Raw genomic sequence first — 19,930 nt, forward strand, 5'->3', positions numbered from 1 at the left:
CCACACAACTGTGAGACCAGCTGCCAGAGACTTCCAATGAAAACTATCACAAGAACAGACTGTATGCTTCTTTCACTGTGGACAAAAGACAGATTAGGTATTCTTCTTGTCTACCAGCCACCTAGTTCCCCCGTTGGCGTTCTTTAGGCGTTTGCAAAGGTATTACTGGATGTGGTTTTGAAATTCTTAGACTGACTATTCTTCAATATCCATGCCAAGGATACCTTGTCAGGACCAGCACAGGACTTTATAATCTCCTATCTCACATGGCTTTTATACAAGCAAGTCGCACAGCATTTTTAGTGGACAAAAGGTTCCTTCTCCTTTTTCCATCAAGGGAAAACCTGGTTGGATCCAATTCTATATGTTTGATGATGCCTATATATTCTTCTCAGTCTCCCCTCCTCTGTTTTCACACTGAGTACAAAAACAAATTCCAATGACAATCCAAATGCAGTCGTATATTAAAATTAAATTTTACTAGACCCCATCAATTCTGTTGGAATCCCAGTTGAGGGTGGGAAGAAATTTTTGTTTCCCCAGGCAACTACACAATGAGTATAAAACAACTGGAGTTTGTTCTTATTTTCTGTCCACGAAGGAAGTGGAAGGAGCACATGAGCACAATGAACAAGCTGTATTCATGCCCGTCATGGAAAACTGGAGTTATCCATCTTAATCTCTGCGTAATTGTTTAGAATGTGCATGATGTTTATTTAGAGCAGGGGTAGTCAAACTGCAGCCCTGCAGATGTCCATGGACTACAATTCCCATGAGCCTCTGCCAGCAAATGCTGGCAGGGGCTCATGGGAATTGTAGTCCATGGACATCTGCAGGGCCGCAGTTTGATTACCCCTGGTTTAGAGGTTTGAAAAAAGGTAGAATTGGTCCTTTAGCCATAAAAGTATGGTTATGGCACAGGAATTGCTAAGTAAACTATAGCTAATCCTTAATTTTGATTTATACATTTACTAGTAGTTTGATGCCAACATATGCTGGATCATGGAGAAAGCTCGGGAGTTCCAGAAGAACATCTACTTCTGCTTCATTGACTATGCTAAAGCCTTTGATTGTGTGGAGCACAACAAATTGTGGCAAGTTCTTAAAGACATGGAAATACCAGAGCATCTTATTTGTCTCTTGAGAAATTTATATGCAGGTCAAGAAGCAACAGTGAGAACTGAACATGGAATCAATGATTGGTTCAAAATTGAGAAAGGAGTTCGGCAAAGCTGTATACTGTCGCCTTGCCTATTTAACTTGTATGCGGAGCACATCATGAGAAAGGCAGGATTAGAGGAATCACAAATTGGGATCAAGATTGCAGGGAGAAATATCAACAACCTCAGATATGCAGATGATACCACTCTAATGGCAGAAAGTGAAGAGGAATTATAGAGCCTGTTGATGCAGGTGAAGGAGGAGAGTGCAAAAGTTGACTTGAAACTCAACATCAAGAAAACAAAGATCATGGCATCCGGCCCTCTCAATTCCTGGCAAATAGATGGGGAAGAAATGGAGATAGTGACAGATTTTATTTTCCTGGGCTCCAAGATCACTGCAGATGGGGACTGCAGCAAAGAAATTAAAAGACGCTTGCTCCTGGGGAGGAAAGCTATGGCAAATCTAGACAGCATCCTAAAAAGCAGATACATCACCCTGCCAACAAAAGTGTGTTTAGTCAAGGCTATGGTATTCCCAGTTGCAATGTATGGCTGCAAAAGTTGGACCATAAGGAAGGCCGAGCGTCAAAGAATTGAGGCTTCTGAACTCTGGTGCTGGAGAAGACTCTTGCGAGTCCCTTGGACTGCAAGGCGAACAAACCGGTCAGTCCTAGAGATCAGCCCTGACTGCTCCTTAGAAGGCCAGATGCTGAAGATGAAACTCAAATACTTTGGCCACCTCATGAGAAGGGACTCCCTGGAAAAGGGCCTAATGCTGGGAGTGATCGATGGCAAAAGAAGAAGGGGACGACAGAGAATGAGGTGGCTGGATGGAGTCACTGAAGCAGTAGGTGCAAACTTAAATGGACTCTGGGGAATGGTGGAGGACAGGAAGGCCTGGAGGATCATTGTCCATGGGGTCGCAATGGGTCGGACACGACTTTGCACCTAACAACAACAAAGTAGTTTGATTTCTAATCTCTTCTTTTAGTATCAGACCAAAAGAAGATTAAACATAAGTTTGTAATTTGCATCACTCATGAGAGTCAGCCTTCTCAAAACCATCATAATATTCTAATAATTCATCCTTACAATAATGCAAATCACAGAATGTACTATATCACTTTAAAAATTTTTGAATTGGTACGGATACATATTGGAGTATCCCCACATTGTGCAAGTACTTAAATATCTTTAAACCGCTCCTGCGGAGCGGTCTAAATAAAATGCTAAGGGCTAAAGGGAAGAAGAAAGGGGCGGGTCGAGTCCGGGATAAAAACTCGGAGGAGCCAATCAGGAGCCGCGAAGCCAGCGACCACGGGGGGGGGGAAGGGGGTGAATGGCTTCAGCACGGCGAACGGAGCAGGCCCAGTGAAAGGAGCAGGCCGAGCCAGCGACCGCAGGGGGGGGGATGGCTTCAGCACGCTTCAGGCCTGCTCCTTTCGCCGCTCCGAGGCACAGACCTTGGGGGGGGGGTGGCCTGGGGGAAAGGCTTCTCCCCCTTCTGCCAAGCCTGCCCCCCTTCCCCCGCCCGACCTTCCCAGCCCACCCACCCACCCTTCGCTACCTCCCACTCCCTCAAAAGGACCTTCCCCACACCCTTCCTCCAACCCCTGCCCCGTTCCCTTCAAGCTATCTCCTACCTGCCTTCCTTTTGTCCTTCCTCCAAGCATTCTTTGTCCTTCCTTCCTTCCTTCCTTCCTTCCTTCCTTCCTTCCTTCCTTCCTTCCTTCCTTCCTTCCTTCCTTCCTTCCTTCCTTCCGCCCATCCATCCACAAACCCCACTAGCGCCCTCTGTATTTTGCTTACAGCGGGCTTAATATCTAGTTCCAAATAATAATTCTACAATTTCTCAGAATAAGAGATGCTGTATTAGCGACAAGTCTCCCAATTAGAACAAAAAAATTCAGAATTTGAGAAGACATACATATTTAACTTGATTCATAATCTGAACATAAAAACAAAAGAAAAGATATTCATATAAGAAAGAATATCCATATAATCAGTAAAGTCTGATGTTGCTATATGATATTGTTAAAATATATGGCACAATTACATGATTGGAGCCAAAATATATTTATGAGCCAATATCCTTGAACACAGGATGAAATCTTTATGTCTAGAATTTATAATACTTTACACTTAGGCAAATAGTGTTACTAAGGGTATTATTCTGTTTAGCAGCCCCTAAAACATAGTGAATCTTACGAATATTGGTGTGTGGGGGGGGGGACTGGGAATTTCACAGACAGTTTATTTAAATTTATATAACTGAAGCTAGATATGCTAAAGTAGATTGAAGTCATTAGAGAGATGCAACAAAAACCAGATACGACTTGCCAAGTCATTGCAAAGAGCTGCCACCAGGGGCTGCAATTGTATTATATGTGAAACAAGGGGCCAACTGCCTGCCATATTTTCCTAAGGGAGACAGCTGACTGTTGGTTGTTTTGTTCAAAACTAAAGCTTAATTAATGAGAAAAGGACTATGGCCTCCATTGCTGAGGTATACTCTGTTCTGAATTAGTAAACTCTGGAGACCCAGATGTATGAGGAAAGGTTGGGGGAGCTTGGTCTGTTTAGCCTGGGGAGGAGATGACTGAGAGGGGACCTGACAACCATCTTCAATTATTTAAAAGGCTGCCATGTAGAGGATGGAGCAGGGTTGTTCTCTCTTGCCCCAGAGGGATAGACCAGAACCAATGGGATGAAATTCAAAAGAAATTCCGTCGAAACATCTGGAAGAAGTTCCTGAGAGTTAGTTTCTCAGAGGAAAAGGCTTTCTTGGGAGGTGGTGCATTGCCCATCTTTGGAAAATTTTAAACAGAGGCTGGATAGCCATCTGACGGAGAGGCTGATTCTGTGAAGGTTCAAGGGGGTGACAGGTTACAGTGGATGAGCAATAGGATTGTGAGTGCCCTGCATAGTGAAGGGGGTTGGACTAGAATTGTAAAGGATTACTATTCTGCATTAAAAATAAAAAAGTTTTATGACTCCTTAATGACTAACACATTTGGAGTGGGGGCATAAACCTTCATGGACTACAATGAACTTCATGATATCAAATGGATTATCAGTTGACATTTGTATTTATTTATTTTAAAATAGTTTTATTTTCTCCCTGAACAGTTCCTGAACCTTTACCAATACAACTTTCTGGCCATTTCACAACAGTTCTGTTTTTACTGTTCAAAAAAAGCCCTCTTGAATTCTGTTTTGCATAATTAGTAGAAAGCCAGGAGAGTGGGGGCCTTCCTAACCTTATCAAGGAGGCCATTCCATAAGGTGGAGGGCCACAACAGAGAATGCACAAGTACAGGTGGTTCTTAATTTTGGCCATTTGCTGGATAAGCCCTGCTAGGATAAGCAAAGTTGTCATGTCACAGCAAAGGGATAGAGGCCATGAAGGGCCTTGTATGTGATAGTCAATAACTTGAACAGAGCCCAGTAATGAAATGGGAGTGATATGCAGGTTCTGGTTAGCTCCCAATAAAATCTAGCAGCAGCATTTTAAACTAACTGGAGTCTATGAGGGAAGATCTATGTAGACTACATTACAGTAGTCCAGTCACATTGTTTACCTTAGGCTGAATCCAAGTTGCCAGGACAACTACTAAGCCATCTTGTGGGTTAGATTGAGTTGCAAAAAAGTGTTTTTTGCAGCTACATTAACTTGCTTCTTCAGCAGAAATGCTAGATTCAGGAGAAACCCAAGGCTATTAACTTGGGCTGCCAATTCCAGGTTGGGAAATTCCTGGCTATTTGGGAGAAGGAGCATGAGGAGAGGGTTTGGGAAGTGGAGGGACCTCAGAGGAGTTTAATGTTTTTTTAAACAATTGTATCCCATTTTTCTCCCTGATCTGTGACCCAAAGCAGTCAATGCCATAGAGCCCACACTCCAAAGTAGCCATTTTCTCCAGGGAAACTGATCTCTGTCATCTAGATATTCCTGGAGATCTCTAGGACCAACATGGAGGTTGAGAACCCAACTCTTAGCTGAGTCAGCAGGCCTTATCTGAAACCATTAAAAGCTAGAACAGGCTTTCTCAGCCTGGGTTTCATTAATTAGGTGGGAGTTAATTACTTTTTTACATTTTTTATTTTTTAAATTATTGGGTTATATAACTATATATGGCATGTCAAACCCCCTCCCCAAGACCCATGATGGGCCTGGAGGGCGTTGAAAGGGGAGGGGCCCTGGCCATCCAAATCCTTGATGGCCAAGGCTCGTTGCACATGGTAGTGACTGGAGAAGTAAGTACTCTCATTTTAACTTAACTGCAGGTAGGGTGAACAGAGCCACATAACTGGCCCTCTTTCTGGTGTTGGGATGTGTGGGGGAGCAACCGAGAGGCATAAGCCTACCCCAACCCTGTTTCTGCAGACTCCTACTGCCAGCTTCCTTTGGTGAAGAAGAGCAAACTCATAGGCAGCCCAGAGTGTATGTTAACAAATCATTGAACATGTCTCTGTCCTATCACTTCCTTTGCTGTGAAAGTGGCCTGGGGATTTCACATCCAATTAGAGTGTCTAGGTGACGTCACTTCAGGTAGCATGTGACTTTTGGCGATGTGGCAGGAGGTGTGAACTGCTGATATAACTTCCAGGGTTTCTCTAAGCCTCAGGAATTTTTCAGCCAGGGCCAGTTTATCCATGCAGCATATGCTATGGGCCCTGTGCTTCCAGGGGCCCCATGCAATGCCTTCCCCCATCAGGGATCAGGGTTGTGGCCTCTCCCCCACCCCTTTTCCCTCATCAAGGTCACTCTGAATGACACCCTTTTCCACTGTGGGGCCCTCTCTGCCCCCAATCTGTCATAATTGTAGTCTGCTAGGGCTCCACGAGGAGCCTCTTGTGGCGCAGAGTGGTAAGGCAGCAGAAATGTTGTCTGAAAGTTCTGCTCATGAGGCTGGGAGTTCAATCCCAGCAGCTGGCTCAAGGTTGACTCAGCCTTCCATCCTTCCGAGGTCGGTAAAATGAGTACCCAGCTTGCTGGGGGGTAAATGGTAATGACTGGGGAAGGCACTGGCAAATCACCCCGTATTGAGTCTGCCATGAAAACGCTAGAGAGCGTCACCCCAAGGGTCAGACATGACCCAGTGCTTGCACAGGGGATACCTTTAGGGCTCCACAAATCTATAAACTGGTTCTGCTGCTATGGGCCACAAGTCCCTAAAGTGTAGGGCCTAAACCACTCGCGGATTTAGGGGGTTCTCAATGGTAAAAAGGCTGAGAGCTAGGGGCACAAAGTTCTTCAAGACATCTCCCTTCCCAACCAACATCGCTCCCCTCTTGTTTGGGTTGTTTAGCTTCAATTTATTTTAAGGTGACCAGATTGTCCCACTTTTGGAGGGATATCTGGGGGTACCTGGCAAATTGTACTTATGTTGAAATTAAAATATATTACAATACTATTTTTGCGTTCTATGTGTCCTATGAAAGTTTTTGTTGCTCCATATAGACCAAATTTTTAATCAAGACCCCCCCCCCCCGGGTCAATGGTGTCCCACTTTACCAATGTTAAAATCTGGTCACATTAATTTATTTGTTTTCAACCAGCTCTTTCGCCGACCTAAACCTCACTCTTCTTCAACAACTCCCAAGGGATGTTGCTGAATTAGCATTCATCAAGAACTATGATTGTATTTCTCACTATGGGGGGTAGAGACAATGCCTTTTCCCGCCATTACAGGTTTTAACCAGCTTAGTAAAACTAGGAAGACTTCTCACTACACTTTGTTCACGGTGAACGGTCGCCGTACTTCTTGATGACACTGGAGTAGCACAGCTCAAGAATAAGCCCGCACGTACATACACACGAGCGCTGTATCCTTCTAGTAAGCTGCTGGGGAGGCTGACTAACGCCTCACCTCCAGCCTCTTTGCGCTCCAGACTCCGCTTGCAGGCTCGAGCTAGTTTTCCCCACCAGAGGGACCGGAGAGCGGGTCCCGCCTGGCTCACTCCACCCGAAGCCGGGAGGGGCTGCAGCGGCAGGCGGGATCGAGTTTCACATCCTGAGCCTATCGCTTTCTGGAGCAGCAGCTTTCGCTCAGCCCGAGGGGCACCAGGAGCAAACCCCGGGCGGCGCGGCCCGAGCGGGGACATGGCGGAAAGGTGAGTTCGGCCGTCCGATTGAGTCAGTAACTTTCGGGGGGCCTTCCCTGCCTTCCTACCTGTTGAGCTGGGCGGAGCGCAGGGCTGGGCCCCGAGCAGAAGGGAAAGTAGAGAGGCGCCTCAGCCGCCATTCCGCGCTGGCGGGTTCGCGCCTAAGGCGCACGGAGAGGAGAGGCGAGGAGTCCAGGGAAACTTTCGGGGCCCTTTTGGGCTCTGAACAAGACCAGAGTTGCTCGCGAGCTTCTCCGAGCCAGCCATAGGCTCTCCCCGGGGGCGGGAGGGGACGCCGTACCATTGAAAGAGGGACAATAGAGGGGAGGGGGAAAGATAATGGGGGTGGGGGGGTGGTTAAGGAGCGGGCTTGGGCGACTGTGGCGGAGATGCAGCTCAGTCCGCTCCGAGCCTCTCCATAAACAGACTGCGCGTCCTCCACGGGCGAGATTGATTGTTCTCTCTTGCGGCGAGGCTCCTTTCGACCGACGGTCATGTGAATGGGTTTAGGTAGGGGTCCCTTAAACTGCTGCTTTAGATTACACGACTGCTCCGGTATGCGTGGTCGGTGCCGTGGCTGCCCTTGGAGAGCGTGTGTAGTGCATTTAAACCTCGCACTTTAGCATGCCGCAGATAATGGCTGTCACCTTGGCACCATGCTGGCAACAACTAACCCGGAGTAGAGTGAATGCTTCATGCCTCGGAAGAGGGCGGGGTATCCACCTTTACAGTAGTTAGCTGTCCTAGTTATGACCACAGGTTGATTAATGGACAACCGACTGGCATCGTGATCTTCTTGAGCATACACTTTTAGAACTTTTATAAAAGTGTAACTTTTGAGCACAGCTGTACTGTGGTTACCGTATGATAGTGCCATGGCGTTTTCTCAACACTCTTTATTTTATTTTCCTTGGGACCTCCATTTCCTGTCTGCATAATAGGAAGGGAGAAGGGGAAATCTAATAATTTTAGAATTTACGTACAGCATATGGGATTCTCAACTAAACTGAAATATAATATGAGTAATAGATTTGTTAAGTTTCTTGCTTTTTTTAGCTATGTAGTTTTTGTAGGGACTAATAAGTGACCAACAAAGCCATTCCACATATCAACCGGGATAAGATCCTTTGTGTTCTTTTCTCAAGTAGGATCCTTGTGTGGGTGTGCTGATTGAGCTAACTGTTCTTGTCAGGATGCTGTTTCCTTTAGCTGGTCAGATACTGATCTCTTGTGCCTCTTTTGTGTCCTGTGGACAGTCTTTGCATGATGATGCCAGAGAATAATGCAAAAAAATGTAACAATACCTCCTAATGAGATGAACTTATGTTAACTAGGAGTATGCTTGGTTTTGAGCTTTGCACTTTGATTTTCATGTAATACACTTGGACACCAGCAGAAGGGCCAGTATTCCCTTGTCCTATTTTCTATCATTATTAAATGCTTTGAAGAACCTAAGTAAGTCATGTTTATGTCTTACTTTTCTTAAGACAGCTTTAAAGATATATGAGGAACTAATAATATTCTGTAACAGGCCTGGAATTTTTTAAAAAACACACAAAAAACTGCTTCAGATGTGCCTAAGAGATTGGGCATGCCCAATAGGCATTTTTCTTTAATATGACATTTTTCTTTGCGGAGCAGATCATATTGCAAACAGAGTCTCTTCAGTTTGAAAAGTTGTACATAATTTGACCTGAGGTCTGCTTTTTCAGAAATTGTCCTTTCGGTACACAAAATTAGTTGTGCAGGTCTTTGGCTCCCAGCCTAGTTGATAAATTCTCTTAGGAAAGACATAAAGCTTGATTGATATTTATCTAAAATCAAGTCCCACTAAATTCAGTATGGCATACTTCCTAAATGATCACATAATTGCAGTCCTAGGGCATAATTAGATAAGGTGCAAACTGTGATTAGGATTCTCTGTGCCTTACTTTAAAGGCAGCTGTGGGGCACCCAAAATTGGACCATGGCTCCACTGCTTGGGCAATAGGGGTTATTTAGTATTTTTAATTATAATCTGCCTTTTTCACTGAGACTTGAAGCGGATTACTATTCAGTCAGTCAACCAGTAAGCCAATTACAAAATATTATGTTTGAATGATAACAATATTTAAATCACTAATCTCTCCCTGCCCACAACACACACGCTGCTGTTAACTCTTGTATGGAACCTGTTTTGTTCTCTACAGGAGCTAACAGTAACTTGGTGGGAGCAAGGGGGCAAGAATTTGTGGGGGGGAAATGTTAAATATTCTTCTTTCTGCACTACCACCTATTTTGTAATGTATGTATATAACGCATGGTGTATCTTAAATAAAATTGCTAGGAGAATTGGTCATGTAGATTACCTAGTTGTTCCCTGAATCCTGATTGAAACATATTTGATCCTGATTTTGCTTGTTCAACAGATCTTTTTGCCTTGTGGACTTTTGGCATTTTTACTTCCCTTTGTTTATTTTGTTGCCTCGTCGTATCCATTTATCCATCCATCCCTTCCATACGGCTCTGGGCAGTTTACATTAAACACTGTAGAATGGTTACATAGAATATTATAACAAAGCAATAAATAACAATCATAACATCACATGGCATAACATAATCATAGCATAAAATGACAACCAGAACAGTATTTTAACAGAATAATAACAATGACAATCCCTGGGCAGGTCAGATTGTTCAGTCATAGAAGGGCGTCTGAGGGGAGATATATCTTCCAAAACAAACATTAAAGTAATATATATTTAAATAAAAATGTTTACTTGAAAATTTTATAAACTGAATATGTTTTATTCTTCTAAGAGACTTGAAAAAACTTTAGAGGGAATTCAAAGGGGAAAACTATTTTTTAAATGTGATTGTAAGCCATAGAGAAAAGCAGGGTATAAAACTTACTCTTCTCAGTGTAGCCACACCTTGATGATAATTTTGGTGTCCAGCAGTACCTTCATGGCTGCCTTCCAAGTTTCGAATCTCATTCCAATTTCTTGGCTGTAGTCTCTCTTTTGGCGACTACATGTCTATATGTTAATAGACAATGCAACGTGTATGTACAGCCCAGATGAATACGAACTACCCCATGGGAACAGGATTTTACTAAGTTTATCTTGATGTTCACAGAGAAGTTGTCTCTACTACCTTTTTGCCTGATTTTCATTTTTTCTTTTTACTAGCAAAGATTAAAGAGATACATTCAAATTATGTGTACCAGTGGTTTGCCTATATTAAATTTGCTGTAGTTGTTGAACTTAGATAGTTAGGGAAGATAAAGGAACAGAATATTTGCGTAGAGCGCATGTTGCTGCCTTGGGGACCCAATTTGAGTGGAAAGGTGGCATATAAAAGTTTTAAATAAATAAATACAATAGGAAGTGAATAATCTCTGGAGGAAACTGAAGAATAGTTTCAAACACAAGGCACTTCTTCCTTATTTTAATGTGAAAACAGTCTTCTGTTATTTTAAACCATCTTATCACTTCTTTGTCATGGGAATTTCCAGTGTGGAAACAAAAAATTATGTTCACTGATCAGTATGGTAGTGGTAAACTTGGAAAATACTGTAAGATGTTCAATGCTGCTTCCCTTAATCAGTGCTGTCACTTCAGCTTTTTGTTCTAAACTGATTTTTAAAAAATCAAATCTCAGATATCATCAATATTAATAAAGAGAAAGAAAGCCACTTGAATAGACCAGGAAATCAGCTTCAGAAGCAATTGTTTCTATTTCTGCAGTGTGCTGAGGAAGTGTGTGTGTTCACGAAAGCTCATACCTTGAATAAAGCTTTGTTGGTCTTAAAGGTGCCACTGGACTCTAAATTTGTTCTGCTGCTTCAGACCAACAGGGCTTTCCACTTGAATCTGGTAAAAATGACACCTTGATATCTGTACTGGTTTGACACCAGCTCAAACCAATAGCTGCCATTAACTATCATTTATATTTGTCAACTGTTCTTATAACCGAGTTTGTTTTTGGTAAACTGTATTGTTTATTAAGAAATGGACTCTTATTCTTTGGATCCAGGTTGCATGAATATGGTACTATCTGATGTAGCTATTGTAGATATCTAAAATGTGAGAAAGTGAGACAGGTTTCTGTTTGAATTGTTTTCATGGTTTCTTTTTTTCAGAATAAGTATGTCTAAGTAAAACATATGCTGTGATACTCTGTGATTATATAAACTAATGAAAAACCACAGGATGCCTAGGCTGTTTTATAATCTAGAGGTTTATGATTGCTGCTGGTATTTAAAAGACCAGTTTCAACCTGCAGAGTTTGTAGGATCCCGAGTTCTTAGTACAGCTCAAGTGCCACAAGGATTCATGCAGAGTCAAAATGACACGTGGGTCAACATTTCAGCTCTTTAAAATGGAAAGAGGCCTTGCTTGGCTCAAAGTAAAACATTAGAAATGCTTACAAATTGATAAAAGAGCAAGGAGTTTCTATTGTTTCTGTTCTGAGACAAGCAGATAAGACAGCTGTATGCATTTCAGAGTCATAGCACAAGTCTGCCCCTCATGCATGCTGTTTCCTAAAGCCTAATCTGTCTGTTTTCAGTAGTCCTTACATGTTGTTATAAACATTGCCCATTTGTTAATCCGGTCTGTATGCAGCCATGTGGAGCCTACAGCCTGTGCACCTGTGCAGATCAGCAAATTGGAGGATTACAGCCTCTTGCTCAACAAAGGGAACAAATGGAGTCTATGGTGAAGCTTTCTGAGCAGGAAAAACAGTTATTACAGGCTGAAGATTTCAGATACATTATTTACATGTTTAAATTTTGGAAGGCTATGTGCTAGTTTTCAAAATGCATTTGGTATTGCATATTTTAAAACTTAGTTTTCAGACCCAGCGGGAGTCAAAATAATATGTGTTGGCTCATGATACTATGGAGCCAACACTGTCATATAAATCCTATAAAATAGTGTCATTTTAATGTTTGCAGATGTTTAGGTAAGCTGCCAAATCTGCCATTGTAAGGCTGCAATTCTAAACACACTTTTATCAGTAAATTATTTTGAACTAATTAAGATCTGCCTCCCAGTACGGTTTTGAACAATCTCAAGAAAAAACTATCCTGTCTCTCTAACGGATGGGTAGAAATGTGCAGGAGAGACTTCTTGTGGTAGGGAGGTAAATGGCATCACCTATCCATCCGATTAAACTTATATTAAAGCAGCAGAAGCTTTTTTTCTCCAGGCTATTGGCAACCCTACTTCAAGCAAACATGCTGAGGCTGTTACTCCTTTTATTTCTCTATGTTCTGATCTATATTAACTTGGATTGGATGTTAGTGAGGGTTTTATTACAGTTGCTATTTCTAATGTATTTTAAAATTCGTTGCCTTTATCTCAATATCTGTAACTTTGAATAGGCCAACAGATGAGTAGTGTAGAAATGCAATAAATATTGGAGGGCTTTACATTCTTACTTGGTATCATGATTTAATTTACATGACTTATGTATTGGGTTAAGCAAGTGGGAAACATCAAATGCATTTTAAAATGTTTAAGAATTCTCTGTTGAAGTTAGTACAGAGAGCAGTTATAAGAATATCTACTTGGAAGTAAGTCTCATTTTATTCAATGAGACTTATCCTCAGGAAAGCATTCTTAGCATTGCAATCACAATTTACTGCAGAGGAAGATATGGAATCTTTCTCCTTTTCCCTATTCTTGGTTGGGCATAATTAAGATTCCTGATTTATGGAAGGAATCAGGGTAAAGGTAAAGGTATCCCCTGTGCAAGCACCGAGTCATGTCTGACCCTTGGGTGACGCCCTCTAGCGTTTTCATGGCAGACTCAATACGGGGTGGTTTGCCAGTGCCTTCCCCAGTCATTACCGTTTACCCCCCAGCAAGCTGGGTACTCATTTTACCGACCTCGGAAGGATGGAAGGCTGAGTCAACCTTGAGCCGGCTGCTGGGATTGAACTCCCAACCTCATGGGCAAAGCTTTCAGGCGGCTGCCTTACCACTCTGCACCACAAGAGGCTCTTAGAATCAGGGTAGATTGAGTTAAATAATTTATTCACATAAAATTCAATATTATTTAGATTCTGTTTTGTTCCCATAACTATAACAACATTAATTTAACTCTGAATAGAGTGTTTCTATACAATATTTCATAATTTTGATTACTATAAAGCCCAAAATGGCCAATGATGGGCCTGGAAGGGGAGGGGCCCTGGGTGGGCATATACACAGCTATGCTTCCTGACTGCATTCTGCACCATCACATCATTTCTGGGGTTTCTCAAGGCCTGAAGAATGTTTCAGGGGTTTCTCAATGGTAATAAAGTTAAGAAAGGCTGCTATAGAATGATATACTGTTTGTTGCTTGTTTTACAGAATAGCCCATTCACTAAGATTACATTCATCCTACAGCACAACATTTCATTTTTTATTATTTGATACCAGTGGCCAGGGATCAGCGAACCACCATGGTATTGTCCACAAATGAGAGGCCTTTTTTTGTAACCTGCCCAATTACTGCCATGGGCCCCTTTTTATTTTTTGAGGATCATAGTGGGCAGTAATATGGCTACAAAGAAGAGGAATGCTAAAGAGAAAGGAACCTGGAAATGAAATACCTTATAGTGCTGATTCCGAGCAGCACATGTCTGCAGAAATCTGTCATGGCTGCTGCTTGAAAGAGAGACACTATTTGGGGACATGAGCATTTAAGTACTATGAGCTTGGTTCCACTGCGACTGGTTGAACAAAAATGAGGTTAGTACTTTTTTCAAGAAGTATATATTTAGCTGGATTAGCGTACAAGCAAGCCCTTGACTCTGCAAGCAACAGAATACTCAGTAATGAAGCATCACAGACCTGTCAGGAAAGCAATTAGAAAGGGAAAGAGGCAAAAGAGCTGAGTGAGTTTGACAGCTAACCATGAGTCCAGTAGCATCTTAACCAACGAGATTTTCAGGGTTTGACTTTGGAGAGTCAATGCTCCCTTTGATGTGTTATGATGAACTTTCACTCTTGAAATCTCATACTCTGACCATCTTGTTAGTCTCTAAGATATTACTGGACTTGTATCTAGCTGTTCTTCTGTAAACCAACACAGCTACTCTCTGAAAGTGTGAATTCAACAGCATGGTGAAGAAGCTATAACACTGATCCTTTGGTCCTTTATTCAGTAACAATGAATGCTTTTGCTTTTAATAGAAGTCATTTAAAGACATCTGAGATATGAGGTGGAAAATGTTCAGCAATGTTTAGTAACATTATTGTATTGTTTTGTAACATTAGTAACAATGAATGAATTACCAATATAGTAATAGATAATACTCTCAGAATTTTAATTAATGTTTCTCAGGCGATTATCCCCAGGAATTGTGAGAGAGCTTAATTAATTTGTCAACATTTGAGACAAACATATAAAATGAGCCAGTTTAAAGCAATCAAATTATGAAGTCATTGAACTGGCAATGCAGGTGAAATTAAAACCATGTGGTTAAGGGGTACTTTAATCTCCAATCTGATATGAAACTAACAAGTACTGCAAGTGGTGTGGTAGTTCAGCAACTTTTATAGAAGAAAGTTGAATTCTGTTGAAATAGATCAAGCAAAAATAACCATGCTAAATCAAATCACCATATACTCAGAGCACAGGCTGATATTTTTTTAGGGGGGGATTTAATTTTTCTGCAAAACCCCCATTACTTAAAGATGTCACAGAAGTTTGAGGCAACCTTCAAGCAAAAGGAGAGAGAGCAAAGATCCTCTCTAGCAGTAGAAACAGGTACTGAACGTCAGCTGGAGGTAAGAACATGGAAAGCAAGGACTCTGGTGCTGATCTGTAAGGTGTGAGGTGTTTTCTTGCCTGAAGGGATCATAGACTACAGTTGCAGCAAGTGTAAACTGGTTGCTTAGTTGGAGAAGGTAAGAGCTTGAGTACACAAGCGTGCTGCAGCAAGAACAAGATCAGGCAGAGACTGTCAAGGATGAGAAGAGGATTAGTATGTGATAGGAATTGCCTGGAAGAGAATGACTCAGGAAGGTCAAAAAGCATTTTGAAGCATTCAGACTAATGAACCACTTTCAGGGGCTTTCCAAGAAGAATCGATGAGTACCATGATGGAGAACATCTCCAGTAGGCTACACCTTATGTGAAGGAACACAGCTTTTCAAGGACAGAGGTGATTCAGCCACCACCTGCAGAAAATGATAGGTCATGGTGGTTGATGAGTTCATGCTGAGAGGTACAGAAGCAGCTATACATTGTCCAATTTTTTGGCTTGTGATGTTTACTGTCTCCCTGGTGTTTAGATCTGGGATATGACAGAAGAAGAAGAATTTTTGTATGCCGTTTTTTTCTACCAGGAGTCTCAAAGTAGCTTACAATCGCCTTCCCTTTTTTCTCCCCACAACAGACATCCTGTGAGGTAGGTGAGACTGAGAGAGCCCTGATATTATTGCTTGGTCAGAGGAGCTCTAATAGTGCTGTGATGAGCGCCCAGCTGGCTGCATGTGGAAGAGCGGGGCATCAAACCCGGCTGACCAGATTAGAATCCGCCACTCTTAACCACTACACTAAGTTGGCTCTCAGAGAAGATAGCAAAACGTCATCAAACCCAGTGACCATTATACCTTCCTGCATAACTATGTAGGATTGAATGATGCTGCCAGGCACAGTTATAAGCATATTACCGCTGTCTACAAGCTCTAAAGTAAAGTGAAGGGCTTCAGAACCCAAGTGGCATTGTCAGTTCTTTCTCTAGAAGTGGATAATTAAAGAAAGGGGGGGGTGAAAGAATACTTTGGGTAAATTGGTTATAGAGAAGGGTATTCAAGTTTTAAGGACCACAGCTTAAGCTTCCCTAACAAAACATTACTGGCAAGTAATGGGTTGCACACCATGAGAATTGGGAATAATGCGTATGGAGGAGGCCTATCAAACTTGACAGGTTTAATCCTGTGCAGGAGTACCTCAGATAAGTGGCAAAATATTGGGGCATGTTATTCATGTTTCTTCTATGTGTACATTAATGCTCAGAGTATGGAACATCTATTACAAGAAGATAAAATAAGAACCAGTGGAGTAGTAAATCTGTTGGACTGGAATCTGAGACACCAAGGTTCCAGTTTCTACTGTTATGGGACCTTGTGCCAGCCATATACCAACTTTTAAATACATATATATCCTAAGAAAATATGCACCCTTCTATTCTTCTTTCTCTGTAATAATTGCAGGCACAGAAATCGTGATGCTTATTAGATCTGACAGCCCAAGTGCTGCATTTAGCCTTGCATCTCCTCACCCCGAGACATTTTTAAAATTTGTTTTAGATAAATAGCATTTGAAGTTAAATTTGGGGGATTCTTTAGGGACTGAGGCACTAAATATACGGAAGATCTCAGATAAAAAATTAAGGGAAATTAATCAATTTGAGCTAGAAAATATTATCAATGAAATGTAACTGAAGACTTGAATACTGAATACACAATAAATGCTCCACTGCTGCCACCACCACATCCCTTTTCTCTGTGTTATACTTCATGGACCCCATACTCTGTTTTGGCCCTGACTTGCCATTAGCTAGCAAAAGAATGCTTTATTCTTTCAAGGACATATTATTCTTTAGATTCCCTTAGTCTAAGTCTTTGTTGGCTTGCTTGTCATAGTCTTGTTGTAACATGCAGTCTACATGAAAATCCTCCAGGCTGTCTGAGCTCAAAGAGCCAATAATGTCAGCCTTTATAGTATAAATTAAAATGAGAGTAAACATGAGGATCTGGTTTCATCATAATTCATCCAAGTTTACTGGGAGCACTAGTGAGGTTTTTAATGAGCTAATTGTAATTATAATTAAGCCTTCATATGGAAACTCCATGTGCTGTCTTTTTAGGCATGCATAGAACTAAAGATAAGTTGGAAAGCTGTTTGTTTTCCCCTCCAAGAACAGCTAGATTCAAGCCTGGTAGCAGTTTCATGAGTCAAAGCTCCCTTCCAGATATCTCTAAGATGCTACTGGATGCAAAACTAGCTGTTCTAAAGAGTAGGACAATCAACAATTAATTTCCTCAAGGTCAATACTTTTGTGAAATGATAAAATCTAATAATAATAATAATAATTCATTCTCTAGACTCTCAGGCCTACTGATTAATCAAAGGAATTTAATTGAGCAATCTATTGATTAAACTTGCAGCAGCTCCAAAATTCATTGCTAAAAAGAGCAATCCTAATCAGAGTTATATTCTTCTAAAACCATGCATTTAGAAGGGCGTAACTTTCTGAAGGATTGCACTACTAGTAATCTTCAAGTCAGTGACACTTTTAGTTTATTAAACTGTGATTCAGGACATACCACAGAAGAGTAACAAGGTCTTGGCAGCATATGCCACTTTTTTTTGTTCTAATTGAACAGAAACTTAATGGCACCTTAAAGACTAACAACATTTATTCTGTCATCAACTTGCATGAGTCAGAACTCACATCATCAGATGCATGATATATATCAGTCACGAGGTTCTAAAGAAAGGCCAATTTGAAACAATAGTCAACAGAAATTACATTATCTAGTATAAAATAACTTTAAAGGGAGAATCTACTGCAACAGTGTTGATTCATCAAGAGATTCAAAACCCTCTTTCTCCAGGGTTTGGGTTTCTTCAGCACAATCCTAAACAGAGCCCTAGGCTTAGAAGGGTGTAACACATTTTAGGATTGCTGTGTACCATATATATTTTAATACAGTCATTCTCAACCAGGGTTACTAGTAACCCCAGAGTTACTCCAGAGCCCCAGAGGGGTTACTCCAGTTTGGGGGGGGGGGTTAATTTAATTTTTTTTAAATGTAAATAGCTAACAGAGAAATTAGGAGGACAAAGTGACTTTCTGTTCATCAGTCTGGTCTGTGGTAGTCTTGTTGAATTCACACACAATGGAAAAGGAATGGGAGGGGAGAGCTGAATGTTGTTGTTGTTATTATTATTATTTGATTTATTTCCCGCCACTCCCTGGGTAGGCTTGTGGCGGGTGACAGTTGTCTTAAAACCCCATTAAAAACATTAAAAATCATAACATAACATGGCGGCAGCCAATCACAATCTGCTCCCACCTCCCAAGGCGATAGAGAATGGGGGGAGGTGATGTATACTTCAGACCCACTGGGGGGGGCAACGCTCTACCTCGCAGACCTCAGCCTCAACCATAAACCTGCACCCTCCCCCCACTGACTCCTCCAATATCCCCCCTCTCAGAAGAAAATTGCTGGAGAAAGGCTGTTGCAAGCAAAGAGATTCAGAAATTCAAGCAGGAGAGAATTGGTTCTAGTACCACGGTCTATCCTCTAATGCAGTCATTTTCTCCAGGGAAACCAATCTCTGTAGTCTGGAGGTGAATTGTAATTCCAGGGGATCTTCAGGTCCCACGTGGAGGCTGGCATCCCTATCTGAGAACTATTAGTCAATCCAGTGCAAGGACTGTGCACAGCCTAGCACAAGAATTCCTTTATTCTCAGGTTTCCCTTTGCCCTGACAGCCATTTCTGACCCTGAGAAAATATATTCCCAGGTCTTGCTAGGATTGCCAACCTCCTGGTGGTACCTGGAAATCTCCCCCAAATTACAAGTGATTTGCAAATCACACAGATCATTTCCCTTGTCAAGAATTGCTGCTTTGCCTGTTGAGCTTTATGACAGCTGAAATTAATGCTCCTATGTTGTGTTCAGGCAAGGTATTACTCACAGAAAAATGAAACTGACTTCTTATTTAACAGGTATTTTTCATTTTATTAATGTTGCCATGCACACTGAAAACATGTGACTTCCAGGAGTGTGGCAAGCGGCATAGCCAGCTGGCATCACTTCCAGGGTTACTTGGAATCTGAAGAATATTTCAGGGGTTACTCCATAGTCAAAAGACTTAGAATCATAGAATCATAGAATCATAGAGTTGGAAGGGGCCACACAGGCCATCTAGTCCAACCCCCTGCTCAACGCAGGATCAGCCCTAAGCATCCTAAAGCAAAAAACTTTTAAAAGTGTCCTAATAGCTCAGGATGACCCACTTTTTACAGATGTTAATTAGTTCTGTTCATCTTGTTTCACTCCACAGCTTCCTTGGTTATATTAATTCTAATCAGATCATTGTCTATAGTTAGGTCTTCACCAGCTCTGAATGGCAACCTTTAGATCAGCAAAAGCATATCATAGGAAATGGCAGTATTTTGACACAGTTTTCTGAATAATGCCATTTTTAATGTCCTGTTTGTCCAATGCTGTTTATACCTCAAGCTAGACTTTCACATTCTGCCTAAAAGGTGCAGAAAGCATGCAGCTGTATAAAATTTGCCCAACCTCTTCCAATTACAAAATCTGAGTGCTGTAAATGGTAGGATAGGGTAGACTTTTATTACTGCTGAATCTGGAACCCCTGACTCCTGGCTCCATGCAAGATTTTGTTGTTTTGAAAATGGAAACTATGACTTCACACCCTATTTTATGGGAAAGTTATGATGGAAAACAGAACTCAAGAGAAAGAAAGCCAGCTTCCTTCAAAAACCATATTCCAGTCAACGGCTTTTAAAAATAATAAGTCACTCTGAATTAGTTCTTTCAGGAATTTCTCTCTGTTGTAGTGTGAAGCCCCAAGTGGCACCACTTTCCAGACTACGTCTCTGAATCCAAGTTGTAGTAAGTCTGAAAAAGATAGCA

General features: G+C 41.7%; 1 protein-coding gene across 3 annotated transcripts in view; it reads left to right on the forward strand.

The window, feature by feature from the left end:
* The first annotated feature begins 7,106 nt into the window (after positions 1-7,106).
* The window catches only part of LOC143836209 (rho GTPase-activating protein 39-like), a 102,612-nt gene continuing 89,788 nt past the window's right edge, over positions 7,107-19,930 (forward strand). Inside the window, exon 1 of one of the 3 annotated variants that reach the window (XM_077335211.1) lies at positions 7,107-7,277. In XM_077335211.1, the coding sequence (XP_077191326.1) occupies positions 7,267-7,277 (11 nt within the window). In that variant the 5' untranslated portion in view covers positions 7,107-7,266. Of the gene's footprint in view, positions 7,278-7,672; positions 7,779-19,930 lie in introns of those variants that run through there. The other 2 variants (XM_077335209.1, XM_077335210.1) reach the window with 2 other exon arrangements.

The sequence above is a fragment of the Paroedura picta genome, chromosome 4, assembly GCF_049243985.1.
Source record: "Paroedura picta isolate Pp20150507F chromosome 4, Ppicta_v3.0, whole genome shotgun sequence".
In the NCBI taxonomy this organism is placed as follows: Eukaryota; Metazoa; Chordata; class Lepidosauria; order Squamata; family Gekkonidae; genus Paroedura; species Paroedura picta.